This window comes from Apostichopus japonicus, chromosome 2, assembly GCF_037975245.1.
Source record: "Apostichopus japonicus isolate 1M-3 chromosome 2, ASM3797524v1, whole genome shotgun sequence".
Taxonomy (NCBI): domain Eukaryota; kingdom Metazoa; phylum Echinodermata; class Holothuroidea; order Aspidochirotida; family Stichopodidae; genus Apostichopus; species Apostichopus japonicus.
Genome location: NC_092562.1, coordinates 31,640,269 through 31,657,385, shown reverse-complemented (window position 1 = coordinate 31,657,385; position 17,117 = coordinate 31,640,269). Strand labels below are relative to the sequence as shown.

At 37.3% G+C, this 17,117-nt stretch overlaps 2 protein-coding genes and 1 non-coding gene across 4 annotated transcripts in view; 2 read left to right on the top strand and 1 right to left on the bottom strand.

The window, feature by feature from the left end:
* Window positions 1–5,231, top strand: part of LOC139956890 (excitatory amino acid transporter 1-like) — a 65,836-nt gene extending 60,605 nt beyond the window's left edge. The window contains exons 7-8 of the mRNA XM_071955238.1: window positions 364–498; window positions 919–5,231. Of these exons, the coding sequence (XP_071811339.1) occupies window positions 364–498; window positions 919–1,102 (319 nt within the window). The 3' untranslated portion in view covers window positions 1,103–5,231. The remainder of the gene's footprint in view (window positions 1–363; window positions 499–918) is intronic.
* A 1,463-nt stretch (window positions 5,232–6,694) lies between these two features.
* Window positions 6,695–6,776, bottom strand: Trnal-aag (transfer RNA leucine (anticodon AAG)). Its single transcript has one exon. It is a non-coding gene; the product is annotated as a tRNA-Leu (tRNA).
* Window positions 6,777–9,891: 3,115 nt separating this feature from the next.
* LOC139956782 (glycine dehydrogenase (decarboxylating), mitochondrial-like) overlaps window positions 9,892–17,117 on the top strand; it is a 44,050-nt gene continuing 36,824 nt past the window's right edge. Inside the window, exon 1 of one of the 2 annotated variants that reach the window (XM_071955229.1) lies at window positions 9,892–10,530. In XM_071955229.1, the coding sequence (XP_071811330.1) occupies window positions 10,237–10,530 (294 nt within the window). In that variant the 5' untranslated portion in view covers window positions 9,892–10,236. The remainder of the gene's footprint in view (window positions 10,531–17,117) is intronic. The other variant, XM_071955228.1, reaches the window with a different exon arrangement.

Genomic DNA, 17,117 nt, shown 5'->3' with positions numbered 1-17,117 from the left:
TGCAGTAGCCGATGTTCTCTACGCTGTAAAATTGTGCAGATGGAGATGGATTAGTTCTGAGCAGGGAGTTGTTCTGAGGTTATTGGCCTTTAAACCATAAACACCTATCATATATATAAAGGGGTGAAATAACTCGAAAAGAGGGCGCCAAAGCAAAACACAGCTTGTGTTTGTTGTTTGCTTGATTCGACCGCTCAACGGCATGAATCAAACAACAAATGATTCTCCAACTCCACCATAAATTAAATGATTCCATTTTCCGTATTCTGTCTTTCAATAATCAATACCAAGTTGAAATAATATGTAAGCTGCAATGAATGACTACATCCGGGTCTTCACTTGAATTATTTTGTCACTCTTCAGTATTACTGCCACTCTGGCTAGTGTTGGAGCTGCTGGTGTACCCCAGGCTGGCTTGATCACTTTAGTAATCGTACTCAATGCTGTAGGATTACCAGCTGAAGACGTCACACTTATCATCGTCATTGATTGGTTCTTGTGAGTATGAATGATAAGACACTTATCATCGTCGTTGATTGGTTCTTGTGAATATGAATAATAATCTGTTACAAAGTTATCATCGTCATTGATTGGTTCATTTCAGTATGAATGATAAGACGTCATACTTATCATCGTCATCGATTGGTTCTTGTGAGTATGAATAATAATGTGTTACCAAGTTATCATCGTCATTGATTGGTTCATTTGAGTATGAATGATAAGACGTCACACTTATTATCGTCATTGATTGGTTCATTTGAGTATGAATGATAAGACGTCACACTTATCATCGCCATTGATTGGTTCTTGTGAGTATGAATGATACGACGTTGCACTATCTTTCTATCGTTGTGCTAGCGCTGATGAGAGATCATACTAATGCTAATTTTTATTTATTTTAACAATTTAATATTTCAGGGACCGTATCCGCACGGCTATTAACGTTGAAGGGGACTCTATCGGGGCGGGAATTGTAGCGCACTTCAGTAAGGATGATTTGTCCAAGCTTGAACACGTGGTGTCTTCAGCAGACGGTTACGCCATGGTGACCACCAATGAGGAAGGTGAACAGAACCAAACCGGTAACCAAACAGCTTTGTAAACTCGATACGATTACTACTACTATTAGAGGGCGTGAATCCATTGAGTCATGGGTGATGACTGCACATTTCTATTGGTTAATATCACACGTGGTAAAACAACCAAAAATATTCCGTGTAAAAGAGAGGACCTTGAAGGATCGGCATTTAAACATTATCACTTTTTATTGATAAAGGAAACCAACGATTGCGGCTTTGCGGACCATTTCGCTGTTGAAGATAAGTACACGTTCTTGGAATTGTAAAGCTCGAACGTTTTGGTGATATTAAGCCATCCTACAGCGTTAGCCTATCGTGTTATAATAAATGAAAGATTTAGGCTGTCGTGGTTTTTTTAATGTCACCATATATCTTCAGTAATCCGGATGATCAGGGTATCACAATAATTTCTGAATTTTAAAGTAAAGTTTATATCTAACCAGATCAGGGAATTTTCAGATAACAAGCGCAAATATACACAAAGGCCTACATATAAATGGATAGGCCATATAGTTCGCTATTTTGCATAGAATGTGTTACACATCAACAAAATAATTAAGGAATTGCCTTCTTTATTAAACAGGCATTGGATTTGATCATAAGTTGAATAAATCGTAGATTGCTTTCGGTGGTTATACACTTGGGCAGCACTAGATAACCGTGCTGGTTATCTCTCTGTACTTCATAAACTGCGAGTATGATTTGTGTATCAACTGCCTTCCTTTCAAATATGTTAATTTAGTTGGTGCATCTTAAGAGTCTTTCTTGATTTTTTTTTCCTCGGTTGGATTGTATATCAAAGGATTTATAAATATATATATACACACACATATATATATATATATATATATATATATATATATATATATATATATATATATTTATAAATTAAGCGGTATGACCGTGGTGTGACATCATGGGTTTACTATGTGTCAATAATATATCCAGCCTATAGCTGGACAGCCTTTCCCATATAGACACCGTACAGATTACCACTTGCCAAACGTATATTTTTTCAATATGATTTTGCAAACCTCAACTGAATGTTTTGTCACTATAGACTCCTTACACTGATCAAAACTTGGATTGTTTCGGTTTACCCTTTATGCCGAAATTTAACTAATTCACCGATTAAAAGTATATAACTTGACGTAAAAGCGATTGAGCTTCTCAATCTTGTTGATTACTTTACTAGGTTTTATTGCTCCGGTAATTTTCTTCCTTCAGTTATTTACATACTTGTTTGGATTCTCTAACGCTCCGTTGTGGGGCATAGCCTATAAATTCTAAATATTTAGTGACCATACATCTATACAGGTAAATAATCTGAAATATTGCATTGCAATGGCTAGGAAGGTTTTGTTTGGAAACATGGACCCAGCGATAGCCTGGAGGCCCTAAAAAAAGTCATTTGGGCTGTCTGAACAATGAATCCGTTACGTCACAACCAAGTTCATAATTCTTAAAATCCTGGGAGGCTTGTGGTATGTTTCGCCTCTCATGTCCCTCAGCATGCATTTAAGCAGATATGTATACACTTTGGTGAAGTGTTGTTTTATTTTTCCGAGGTTATTTAGCATTAATGTGAAACCCTCAGGACTACTCTTGTAATTATTGTTATTTCGTTGTTTTGATAGTAAGCAAATGTGAGAGCGCCCTCCTTTGTTAATATAAATGTCTCGGGTTTCTGATAACTGATGACTAGCTTTATGTTTTGCTTGGCGTATATGCCAGATGGAGGCTAATGGTCACAAACACAAACATAGCCATGACTTGAATCTCTGTTGTAAAAACTCATATTATTGTTGCGTCTATTCATGATTCGAACGAAGCATTGTTGAAATGACTCCTGGGTTAAAGCATTGTTATAGCGAAGCCTGGGCTAAAACATTATTATAACAAGTCATTAGTCAGAGTCATGTTGTACGCAATCGTGGCTGTCATCGTGCTGAGACGAGAATGCTTTCAAGTGACACAACAATATATAGACTGGTTCAATTGGTTGTAGCATGCCATGACCATTTCATGCACTGGTTAATTTACCTACCTTCCTTGAAGCGCAGAGCCGTGTCTCGCCTCAATTCACAAATATTAGTTCTTTTGTATTATTCATTGATGTGTGCGCTGGTTTGTTTTGCTTTTCTTGATGTATTTCTTTGTCCCCTCATATTTTGTATATTACCATCGTCGAAGGAGAGTTACGCACCGCGGCAAAAACTATTAAAAAAAAGGCGCTGAGAGTGTAAATACTAGCATACGTACATCCAAAAGCTTGATTTTAATACAGCGCCCTCCACAGCAATAATTTTTGTGTATCAAAGGTTGTTATTGTAAAATATGGCAAAGTTAACGGTCATCAGGGTTGAATGCTTCTCCACAAGCCGTCCTAGTTCTGGTGATTTTTTTTTCGCCGAAGGAAGCCATATTTAATATTATTCCGAAAGGACTTTAATATCTCTCTCTCCTAATTTTACAAGTAAGAGCTAGAAATTTAGATAGATAGTTATTAATTAGAGTTCCAATATGTACACTGGAAGATTCTTTTCAAGTTTTTAGTGGTTGCCATAACGGTAGTAGAAAAATTCGTCATGTTTTAATAGTCATAGTGGATGTTTTTTGTAACCATGTAGTTGATTCACGGGAACAGATAGACTGGACGTGTTAAGGTAAGCGGGCCACGACGGATGAATACAGGTGCTATGTACAAGTCACTGATTTTGTAGTGAATTCCTAAACCATATTTTAGATTAAATATAACAAATATATCAAATGATAAAATATGAATACGTGATTCATTAGAAGAATTGGTCTGGTAATGGGACATCCATTGCTCTTACATATTTGCCCAGCGAATGTGAAAGAGAATTAGCACTATTGAGTTATATAGATACAGTTTCATGGAGAAAGTATTACGGTAGATAACTAGGGGAGTGGCGCAGGGGCGGAGTGGCGCAGGGGCAAAGTGACGCACGGCGGAATAGTGCAGGGGTGGTTTGGCCCTAGGGGTTGTAGGCGCCACCATGTTGATATGCCAAAGGTCTCAATTTCCTCGGAGTTGCTAGTTTCGTCGGAGGCCCCTATAGTGTGCCTCGTGTTTTGACGAGAACGTGCTGCCGGTTGTGTCATTGAGCCGGTAGCAATGTATGTCTCAGTATTGTGACGTCATATTTATCATAACGGTTGGGATAATGGTAGCAATAAAGTTTAATGTCACAGGTGTAACTACAATATAAAACAATATAGTCACGTGTTGAACTCATGTGGTATATTGTATAAATGTATCGTAGCCTAAATGTGGCACTCTTAGCCTGTTACTGTAACATGTTGGGTCGTACATCATTAAACGTAGTTTTATAAGTCTGCTCTCGGAAGCCCAGACTACCACCACGGATGAACCTTTGTCCAGTATGTTACAATCCTTCATGGAAGAGGCTGACGTAATTGTCAGCTAATCAACGGTCGGAATGGTTGTAGTCTGCTCACATGGAAGTTTGCATGGGAGCCCGCACGTTCGTCTCTCCCATAGTAACCGCCCTGGCATACGTCCGGAGAAAACACTGAAAATAAAGTTTATTTCTTGATAATCTTGCACAGGGCCAAAACACTTCGCTGACAAAGTATGTACCATCTATTGTGATGGGGGAGTTTCCATCATTGTGATTCTTGAGAGATTTTAGCATATTTATATTCATTAGTATATATATATTTGTATTAGTATATATATTAGTATATATATATTTACAAGTAGCTTTGTACAGGATTAGCTCGATAAGTTTAGTATTGTTATGAACTAAACTTATTCTTCCTTATTAGTAGCAACTATTACATTTCCTGTACATGAATGTTACATTTCCTGTATATTAATGATGTTTGGTTTTATTATTGTTTTGTGTTTGTTGGGTAGAAGTAATACTCTCACTAATAATACTACAATAAACAACACACTAACAGTATATAGTATGGGAGATGTTGCTATTATATATATATATATATATATATATATATATATATATATATATATGTGTATATATATATATATATATATATATCTATATATATATATATATATATGTATATATATATATTCCTATATTTTGTGTTGATTGTGAGGCGCTCAGTAAGTTTAGAAATAAAACCCGGTAGTGAATTGAATTTTGTCGTATCTTCGTATCTTTTGTTTTTCTTTTCATTATAAATATTAATAAAACCTATAGTTAGTCTGCATGGTGAATGATTCATTCTCGATATATTTTGTCACTAAAATTTAAACTGAAAAACAAACTTTGACCAATCCTTCTCCTTCTCAATGTGGTCATAAACTGAAACGAAATATATAATAAAACAATAATCCGATGATTATTAAATCATTTTTGTCATTACACGCCAAACATGTCAAAAATCGACGTTTAATTGCCCCATTGCCCAATGGTTTAATACTACTGTTCTGTCCCTCCTCCCCAACAATTCTCCCTGTTCACCTCCACCGACCCTTCCTTTGTCCACCCCCCCCCCCCCCGCCCGCCCAACCCTTCCTCTTGTTCACCTCCTGTCAAAACAACTCTTTATCTCCATCATCGGGCAAAATAAAATATCAAAGATGGGAGGAGCGGGGCGGGCAACAGTCGAATTAATGTTCATATATCCAGCATATTCCAAATTTGATGACCCAGCAACGACACACTTGTCTGTAGAAGATAAGTTATATCTTATTATTTGGTTGCTGCACTGTTCCCCATATTCAAGAAGAAATGTGGCCAATTTCTGCCAACATCTGATAAATAGCGTTATAGTATTACTTCCTAGTTTACTTGAAACCCTACTCTTCCCTGCCCATACCACACCCCTCCTATATATATATACTAACTGCTGTCATACACACGCGTTTCCAAAGTGCTTTAAACCTCGGTCCCCGGCAAATACGTCATTGGGGAAGTGAAAATTAGACTGCAGTGGCTAACCGAGGAATAGGATTCACAAAGAAAATCCAATCAGTTCAAATGGTAGCGTGGTCGAGCGGTGTAAGGCCCTGGAGGACAACATGCAGTCAAAAGCACGACATTAACACCGACATTAACAAACATCTCCATACCCCCCCCCCCGACCCCGCCCGCATCCCAATCCAAGTCCACCGTTTCTACAAAACCCATGTACAGAGGCGGGCGCAACCTCAGTTTCACCAATGACACCGCCCAAAAACAATATGACCCCGCATGAGAAACAGTTTGATTGAAGTGCAGTGTACTTGCGCAGTGTTAAACCATGTGTTAAATTATGGATTCCATGCGAGTTAAACGTTACTAAGGAATCTGATATGTACATGGTGTATTCTAAGAAGGTACACGGTTGGCGGCCGCAGTGGACAAATGTTGGGAATTAATGCTAGCATAACTTCTATTAAATGATGACATCAATTATGTGCCAATCAGAATTTTTTTTTTATAATTTTTTTTTATATAGCTGCATAAAAGTGATATAATTTTAACCTACACATTAATTCGAAGTAATACTGACATCCTACATTATGCCATACTTCAAATTAATGACAGCACATATGTCCAAGTTCTTGTTAGATGGCATTCATTGAATTAACTGCAATATTACATAAAATATATATTTGGCAGCGGTGGGATTCGAACCCACGCCATCGAAATGACTGGTGCCTTAAACCAGCGCCTTAGACCGCTCGGCCACGCTACCAATTGAAATTTTCATGGAGGCAATATGGAATTGAACACATGTCGATAATTAAAGCGTTACTGTTTGTGAACTTTGCCCTAGATCGGTATCTCATCAGATTACTGCCGACGGTTCTGTAGATTTGAAGCGTATTGTGAACTCTATCGTTATATTGCACAATTAGAGGGGGCTGGAATCAAAAGACAGAAAATAACATCTGAACAGATCTACACTGCACGTGGCTGATGGAGTTTTTTACATTATATGTATCTTACCAGTGGCGTTGTGGGCCAAACGGTTTATAATATTGGCCCCTGACAAGAAGGAGCGGGGGACATCTCGAAATAATTTCCACAACAACAGCTATCACGCGGGCGTATGGAAAGCCATTTTAACATTTAATCGGGAATTTTAGATATCTTAAATTGTTTGTTATTTTAGATATCTAAAATTCTATTTCAGATATCTAAAATTAAATTCGAGATATCTTAAATTTAATTCGAGATATCTAAGATTTTATTTCAGATATCTGAAATTAAATTCGAGATATCTTAAATTTAATTCGAGATATCTGAAACTTTATTTCAGATATCTGAAATTGAATTCGAGATATCTGAAATTGAATTCGAGATATCTGAAATTCTAATTCAGATATCTAAAATTAAATTCGAGATATCTTCAATTTAATTCGAGATATCTAAAATTCTATTTCAGATATCTGAAATTAAATTCGAGATATCTTAAATTTAATTCGAGATATCTGAAACTTTATTTCAGATATCTGAAATTGAATTCAAGATATCTGAAATTGAATTCGAGATATCTGAAATTGAATTCAAGATATCTGCAATTCTAATTCGAGATATCTGAAATTGAATTCGAGATATCTGCAATTGAATTCCAGATATCTGAAATGCATATGCAGAAATTCCCGATTAAATGTTAAAATGGCATGTATGGAAAGCCATTTTAACATTTAAATTGGACAGTCTTACCCACATTGTCAATGTTTGGAGCAGTCATTATAGAATCTACCACCAACGAAGTAAGCAAACAAGAGAGATTGTCGAGGCGGAACAACTATGGTATTATTAAAATCCCAGTGACAGAGGCTGAGCCTATGCTAAGCTATTGTTTAAGCCAAGGGATTACCATTGTTCTCGGATCAGCGCTATGAGTGTTGTACTTCTAATCTATTCAATCGGAGGATAATGCAGTCGTTATTAAATTACGTACTTCTTCATCCACGAAAGGTAGGTTTTTTTGTGTGGAAATTTAACGTTTCCATTTTGAAAGATAATGAATATGTTGTGAAAACCCGTAAAATAATGGCAGATGCAGGAGCAGATTGAAATTTTAGATTATACAAAACCGTATTGGGGGTGGGGGTGGGTAGGGGTGGCACTTGCCCCCTCTGGATATGCCAGAGTAGGTTGGATATAAAGAGAAACAGGTTTGGGTTCTTGGTTTTTACGATGTGTTTTTATGAGGATACTGTCCTTCCTTTTCTTACTAAACTAAATTAAGCCAATGATTCACTTGTCTAGCAGGTAAACAGTGACAATTTGCCCGGTTTGGTACTGCCGACGGAATCTCTACGCTGGCAAAACTATTTTTGGCAGTCCGCCCTCTCATTCGTATATCCTGCTCTGTGGGTCACGCATTCGGATTCTATGCATGCTAAGTTCTTCAATACCGCCCTCATTTATTTCCGGGGGGGGGGGGGTTCACACTGTTGTTCGATTCCTTTTGTAATGAATGAGTACGTTTGGAAATCTTCTAGTCATAATTAAAATCAATTATGAAAATGTCTGCTTAGGCTATTATGAAGACAAAATGAGGTGGTATATAGTTTCACAATTACGTCTATTGTTGAAAGATAAATAATACTTTACCAGGTTTTCAACCAATTAAATATCAGTTAGGTTTTCCTCTTAATGTTCAAATGTATATACTTATTAACAAACGTAACCGAAAAGAAATTAAAAGTTCAGAGATTCTTAATTTGTACTTCACAAAAGCATTTTGGCTGTTGTAACCTGTAGGCCTAAACATATATAAAATGAAATTATGGCTATCACTGTTTTGAAAAATGAATATATCTTGACCTCCTTGTTATTTTATGTTTACAGTTACTGTCAAAGAGATCAATGTAAATAAAGATAGAAACTAGAAAAAGGAAAAACAATGTCTTTGACGAATCGTTATTGCGCAAGAGTCAAAGTGACGACGAAACAGTATTATGACTATAGGTATCTCGAAAAAGCTGTCATGTAAAGACTGTATTAAAGCTATTTACAGTTGTGTACAGAAACAAAGGTGAAATGGCTCCCTGGCCCTCCCACTCTGCATTTACCAAAGCTTCCCAACCCGGTCGATTCTTTCGCTTTATAAGCATCGGCGACCCACATGATTATCCATGGAAGTGCCCTGATAATGGCCTCCCTCTAACTTTCGCCCGCTTCCCCCAACAAATCCACCACTTCAACCCTCGCTTTCCAACCAACGGTGACCCACAACATTTATAAATGGAAGTATTGCCTGACTGGGAAATACTTCATGCATTCTACATCGCAGACCAACTTGTTACGATCGACCAGTTTATATACTCGATTTAACATGATAAAACCCTTAATCGGGACAAAACGGTTAAGCAACTAAGCAGTTCCTCGTTATTGTTTAAACTACATGTCTGGAAAACCCTGAGTATTTTTTCCTTTATTGCATTTCCTATATTACGACCTTTCTTTCATGTCACAATATACATAACGTACGTATGTTGCCACAACTTGTCCGTCCATTAATAAAACAGGTGCCTCGTTTAGCTGCCGTGATGGAAACAGCCCATCATGGGTAACGCGTGGATCTAAACCTTTCCATTTCACACACAAAAACAAAAACCCACTCTTATACAGAAAATTTCTGTGCGTTCATACCTGGCTGAATTGACCTTCACTGGCGTTTGCGTATCATAATCTGGCGGGAATCTAGTTCCACATGTAACCTTTGAACTTGCATATAGGCATTGCTTATCGTCTAATATGATTGGTTCTTTAGGAGGTGTGTCAAACATATGACCGGAGGTGTGTCTACGCTTCCATTGTTATCGTCGTATGTTGCGTAAACAGGCTACTGTAACCGTGATTACGAAATTACCATGGTTGACCGGAGATAGTACTTAGCGCTGTGTTACTCGGAACTACATAATTAGACCGTAATGCGTTTCAAATGACGAAGGCGGGCAAGACTTTGTCAGGTGACACATTTTGTGGCAGCTAATGCAGATGGTAACTGAATGTCGTAGTCAAATGTCTGAAGAGAAATTTTAATTTCAACAGGAACAAACTATAGACTATGCCTTCATTTACTGAGGGAAAGCTTGCTATTATCGTGTGAAATCAAAGCAACGGAGCTGTGACGTCAGGCCCATAGGAGTTTTTTTCTTTGTTTCTTGCTTCGTTTGGGCATATTTTTATTAACCATGTATCAGATCGGACAGCTCTCAAATGTGCGTAGTTGCACGGGAAGATCAGTGCGCTATTTGTCACATTTTTCACATCATAATTCCGCAAATATTTTAAGACCTGTAGTGGTCAGCTGTGAGAAATGGAACGTAGGCCTACAGCGACAAGGGAGACGAAATGTGAGATTGCAGAGCACGGCATCCTCACGACCTTACGATGCATTGGTTCCTCCCCATGACAACTTTGCTGACCGACATATTGGCCCCAGAAATGCAGAGATAAAGGAAATGTTACGTGCAATAGGGGCACAGGTAGGTCCATCTAACTTCCTAGTAATATCTACACCGTATCCTTTGGGACTGTTAGGCCAGTCCTAAGTATGGGACTACTGCATGCATTCACCTGAAACTGAAGAGCTTCAAGAGTTTCTACGATTAGGAAAAACTTATTTATTTGTTGGCCACTTATTGTCTACATAGTTTTAGAACGAGAAGAATGATCAGGGGTGACAACAGTCAAGGACCCTATAAATACAAAAGTGTTAAATTTAAGTAGGTCTATAGGCCTAGCTTACTGTAACTAAGTGTAAGGATGATGCTTGGTTGGGTTACAGTAGACAAACCTCAGCCAATTGCTATTGAGTTGGATGATGTACATTCTGCCTATAGTCAGAACATAGGGTCAGTGGAAGCTGTTACCTAAGTCTGCTAGGTTTGTGTAGCACATTTTCTAGGTGTCGATAATCTCCAATTTATAGTTCATGCAGCCACCAAAAGTATAAAAGTGGGTAGCCTGTCATTGTGATTTAAAGAGATGAATTAATTATGTATTCTTCAATGCATATGCTTGTTATAGGGTCTCTAATGCTTGTGGGTGGGGGTGGGGGAGGGAAGTATATGTACTGTGGGGTGGGGAGATTTGCGTGCACTCCCCTCTCACTACCTTGACAATTTCTTCAAGGGAAAGGCTCTATATGAAAAGAACCAAAATAACTTGTAAATGACTATAGTTCCTTAAGTGTTCAATATATCAATAAATTTAAGATATTCTATCATTTATTGCATGGTAAGGACTTTGCAATGGTCTTTTCCAATTGTTGGATATGCATGCATATATATCTACATTGTATACTGTAAGCTGTATGTGTGTATCTTATTATATGTGTCCTACCAGCCACAGTACAGTAGTAACGTATATAACTTTAGCATACAACATGTACAGTATAATACTACACTGATACAGGCTACATCAGCCAAACACAAAAAGGAAAAACTTGGCTACATTTCAAGACCTTACCATATTTGGGTTCCTTTGTGGGACAAAGCCTATAATACAAGCACACAGCATATACTGTACAGTATAAAGCTGAAAACTTGTGCTATTAAAGAGGTACTTTTGTTAAGTTAGACAGGATCAACATGACGTGGTAATATCAATCAGAATTAGTTACCATAAATTTGTAGAACTTTAATTTCATTGAAGACTTGAAGTGATAAGTATGTACAGGATAATTAATGGGTGCATATTAAATTTGTTTTCAACGTGCAAGAGATTCAGGCATAAAACTGCCAAGTTAGTGGTCATGGTTGTGTGCTTCATGTTTCACTTAGTTACTGTTAAGGGTGTGATCCCTTCATTCTGGTACTTTCCCCATTCCCCATTTTAATTACTGTTCTTAAGCCATATATTCTGTATACAGCACTACTGTAGATTCCTAGTCTAGCTCTCTGTGGGAGAGCAGGTGTGCATGTTACAGGGAGATCTTTCTTCTTTTGTTGTTAGTTAGCATCTGACCCTCAGTTTTTAGCATCTGACCCTCAGTTTTTAGCATCTGACCCTCGGTTTTTAGCATCCGTCCCTCAGTTTTTAGCATCAGACCCTCAGTATTTAGCATCTGACCCTCAGGATTTAGCATCTGACCCTCAGTTATTAGCATCCGACCCTCAGTTTTTAGCATCTGACCTTCAGTTTTTAGCATCTGACCCTCAGTTTTTAGCATCTGACCTTCATTTGTTAGCTCAATGATATGCTAACATGTTAGCATTGCGCTACATCCTGTTAGCATTGTGCAATGCTCACGATTGTTATCATTCAGCTTGCTGTTAGCATTGTGAAATATCATGTTAGCATGGTGCAATAGTAACAACTTCTATCGAGTAAAACATTAAGTAATTAACTTTATCCTCAGTGGTGGTCACTCAGGCGATAAAAGGAGAGGATATTTTGACATCAGATTCAGACAGAATTACTTCAAGACCTCTGATGGTCACAATTTGTGCTCTGTGAGCACTGTTGTAAATACTTGTAAATTTGTTTAGTTAGTCTTGTAGAATAGACCTACAGTATGCACTTAATTTTGTTGTTTCTGAGAAGCGGTGAAAATAAATCAGTAAACTGCAAAGCCTGCAGAGAACCCTGTCTGTCTGTCTGTCTGTCTGTTCATCATCCATCTGTCCAGAACATACCTGATACCCCTGCAATGTTACAGTACCAGTAGGCCTGCAGTACAGGTGATAAACGTTCCCAGGCGGCATGGATCATAAAATTGAAGAGTTGCTATCCATGGTATTGGTATTGGGTACAGGTCGGTCATTTAAACCAGACTAATAAAACAAAGTAATCAGTTGAGAACAGAGTCCTGTCAGAAAGATTGACATTAGATCTATTGTCCTGACAAGGCAAAGGTCACTTTCTTTCAGTCTTCTTAACTAAATGACAGGGTTTTTTATTGTTCTATACCTACTTACAGTAGGTGACTAAAAGTAGCTCTTTGTGGTTCAAATTATGATTTGCAAATATGCATGCATGCCATACCAAAATTATGAATTCATATTCAACATACTGCAGGGATTATTGGACGTTTGTATTTTGTGTAGGCCTAACAATTGAGGCTTACAAATCTAGTATAAGTTACTGACAACACTTCTATGATTCAGTGAAAAAAACTACAACTTAATTATACAAAATCAAAACTTGACTACTTAATCCTACACACTTAAATACTGCAGCAAATAACATGAGGTAAACAATAAAACAGGCAATGCAGTAAATGAACTGGCAGATTATGGAAATGCTTGTGAGTTGTGACATTAAATAAGTCTTCAGAGCTCTTTTGAACTGATTCACTGAAGAACAAGATTTAATCTGTGAGGGAATGAGTTCCAGAGATGTGGGGCTGCAACAGAAGCAGCCCTATCCCCCCCTCCCCCACCCATGTACGTTTGGATCTCAGTTCACAGAGAAGAGACATATTGCTGGAACGTAGTGCATTCATGAGGAGGTTTATATGGTGTAAGAAGAGCATCTATTTATTCTGGTGCCAGATCATTTAGTGACTTGAACACAATGAGCATTAAATTAAACACAATTCTATAATGAAGTAAGTATATTGAGTATTCATCAGTTGGTGCACAGTCGGAGATTAATTAGAACTCAATTTTATATATTGATAATATAGCCAACCCAGCCATTAATATTCATTGTAAATACAGTATTCACTTACAAATCATCGTCTGGTCTAAAATTAGAAAGGATAGATCATATAATTAAGCTAATATTAACAACAATTATCTCTGTCATATATTTATGTCTGGGAAAATGCCACAAATCTAGTGTACAGAATACATACATAAGTAAACAGTAGTAAATGTCATTGTGATTGGTTGCGTTTGTCTTGAATATATTCATAAGGGTACGTGATTGTTGTTCTCCCCATATTTGGTGCTTCAAGTAATACCAGCAAAATGTACTAACCTTTAACAGAACAACCAATGGGAAGGGTTCACAGTACTTACTACCTTCACCCACCTCGAAAAGTGGGAGCTGACATAAACCTACACCAAGCTGGATGGATGTAATATCATTCTTAAATGCTGTAGTACTGTAGATGGCTCAGCAAGTCCCTAGTAACCATTATAGAACTAACCTTCATGTAGCTACAAATAACTGCATGTGTAAGAATAGTTGATTCAGAATAACAATAAATAGAAAAAAAATATGACAGTAAAAAAACTAATTGAAGATTTCTTTGATTTTTGTAAATACATTTTAAGTTACAATATAGTACTGTATGTAAATATACTGAAGGATCTATGGTACAAGTTAAGCAGTTAACTGTTGCCTTGCAGTTATGAATATGTTTCAATTTGAAAACCAAAAAAGAAATATAGAAAAGGTAGTAATTGGAATCATTTGTTTGCAAAATGAACAGTTGTCCAGACAAGTATAAAATTAGCCTAATTACAGAAGCATTGAAGTATAATCACAATAATAAAGCTAGGTCAAAATGTAGAACAATTTAAGGGAAATGCACACCTTTCCTCCTATTGTTAACTTACATGACCTGGAAACGATGTCAGCTGATATATGACATCCACTGTTTACTCTACAGATCTGGCAGTGTGCCAAACTATGACCTGATGAGGTGATAGGCATTCCTTCTGTCTCTACTTGAGTCACAGAGGATTTACCACAGCTGTTGTAATCATAGGCTTCCTATGTGGATTCAGATACAAGCAGGGAGTTTATGTGTACAGTGACAATAGCAACTACTAACATACAAAGAACCAGAATGCTTTATGTTAGCTGTTATTTGGTTTCGAACATTTTACAGTAGGCTTCAGTATAAGTTTTATGTGTACAGTGAAAGTAGCAACTACTATAAAGAAACAAAAGAACCCATGCTACAGTATATGCTACCTGATATTTGGTTTCGTACATGTTACAGTAGGCTTGAGTATAATTATGTGTACAGTGAAAATAGCAACTACCAAGATACAAAGAACTTGAATGCTTTATGTGAGCTATTATTTGGTTTTGTACATGTTACAGTAGGCTTGAGTATACATATAAGTTTTATGTGTACAGTGCGAATAGAAACTACTAAGAAACAAAGAACCCATGCTTTGTGCTAGCTGATATTTGGTATTCGTACATGTTACAGTAGGCTTGAGTACCCAATCTTGGAGAGATTACTGAGAGACAATTGAGAAGCCAATCCTGGAGATATCACTGAATGATAACATGTTGAACCTAAACATGCTGTACATATTCCCTGTTTTATACCCTAATCAACATATATAATTTTGTCTTTGTCTACTGTACATGTTCATGTATGTACTGTATGTACTGTACATGTATGCTACGGTTCACTCAGTAATTAAAGACATTTGATAAATACAGAGTGCTATCTTCCCTTTTTGAGACACACTCTACAGTATGATAAATACAGAGTGCTATCTTCCCTTTTTGAGACACACTCTACAGTACCATACAGAGTGCTATCTTCCCTTTTTGACACACACTCTACAGTACCATATACATATAGGGAGCATACCAGCATATATAGAATATCATACCATTGTAGTCAACAGAGCTCTACCAGTACCATAGTCTTGTTAAGTCACTAGTCATGTACAGCCTAGCGTATACAGGTTTTTCTTTTTCACAAATCTATTTTGCTGTATCTATTTGCTCTACTGCACAGAGAAAGCCCGCGGCAATGCTTTAGATTGATACTAGGGTCTTGCACATTTCTCCAGAGCTATCTTAAATGTTTTCCTTTGATTTTGGCAGAAACTGCTACTGAAAAGCGAAGAAGCCAATCAGGTTTGCCAAATGGGCCCACTTCCCTCAAAATGTTTATTCAAGCCCTGCCTCCCGCAGTGAACAATAACTTGGCCTTAGATTGGTTTGTACACTGCGAAATGGTTGCTAATTGCTGTTAAAGAAACATGATCTCACATGACACACAATTTTGTAACATTAATATGAATAAAGATTTTGTGGTTTACAAAAGTTCACACCCATCTTTGGAGAAATGTCCAAGATGTTTCTATCGGAGACAGATCCTCGGGCATGTAAAATACAGTGGGCAAGCACATTCGTGGTAGGACTCTGAGGCATGTACAGTTTGCACACGAGAAAAAGAGTATTACAAACGACTTGGCCAAGACTACTAGCACCATACTATTGTAGTCAACTGCTACTAGTACCATATTATTGTAGTCAACAGCTACTAGTACCATACTATTGTAGTCAACAGCTACTAGTACCATATTATTGTAGTCAACAGCTACTAGTACCATACTATTGTAGTCAACAGCTACTAGTACCATATTATTGTAGTCAACAGCTACTACTGAAGTACCATACTATTGTAGTGACTGTAGTCAACAGCTACTAGTACCATGCTATTGTAGTCAACAGCTGCTACTACCATGCTATTGTAGTCAATAGCATACTATTGTATTAAACAGATACTAGTACCATACTATTGTAGTTGACAGCTACTACTGAAGTATCAATTCATACTATTGTAGTCAATAGCTACTAGTACCATACTGTTGTAGTCAACAGCTACTAGTACCAATACTGTTGTAGTCAACAGCTACTAGTACCATACTATAGTCAACAGCTACTAGTACCATACTATTGTAGTCAACAGCATACTATTGTATTAAACAGATACTAGTACCATACTATTGTAGTCGACAGCTACTACTGAAGTATCAATTCATACTAGTCAACAGCTACTAGTACCATGCTGTTGTAGTCAACAGCTACCAGCACCATACTATTGTAGTCAACTGCTACTAGTACCATACTATCGTAGTCAACAGATACTAGTACCATGCTATTGTAGTCAACAGCTACCAGCACCATACTATTGTAGTCAACAGCTACTAGCACCATACTATTGTAGTCAACAGCTACTAGTACCATACTGTTGTAGTCAACAGCTACTAGTACCATACTGTTGTAGTCAACAGCTACTAGTACCATGCTATTGTTGTCAATAGCTACTAGTACCATGCTTTTCTAGTCAACTTAGTTGATAATATTGACAATTCAGTTTTCAGAAACGTAGATCGCCTGGAAGAAAAGTCTGTTACAGTTG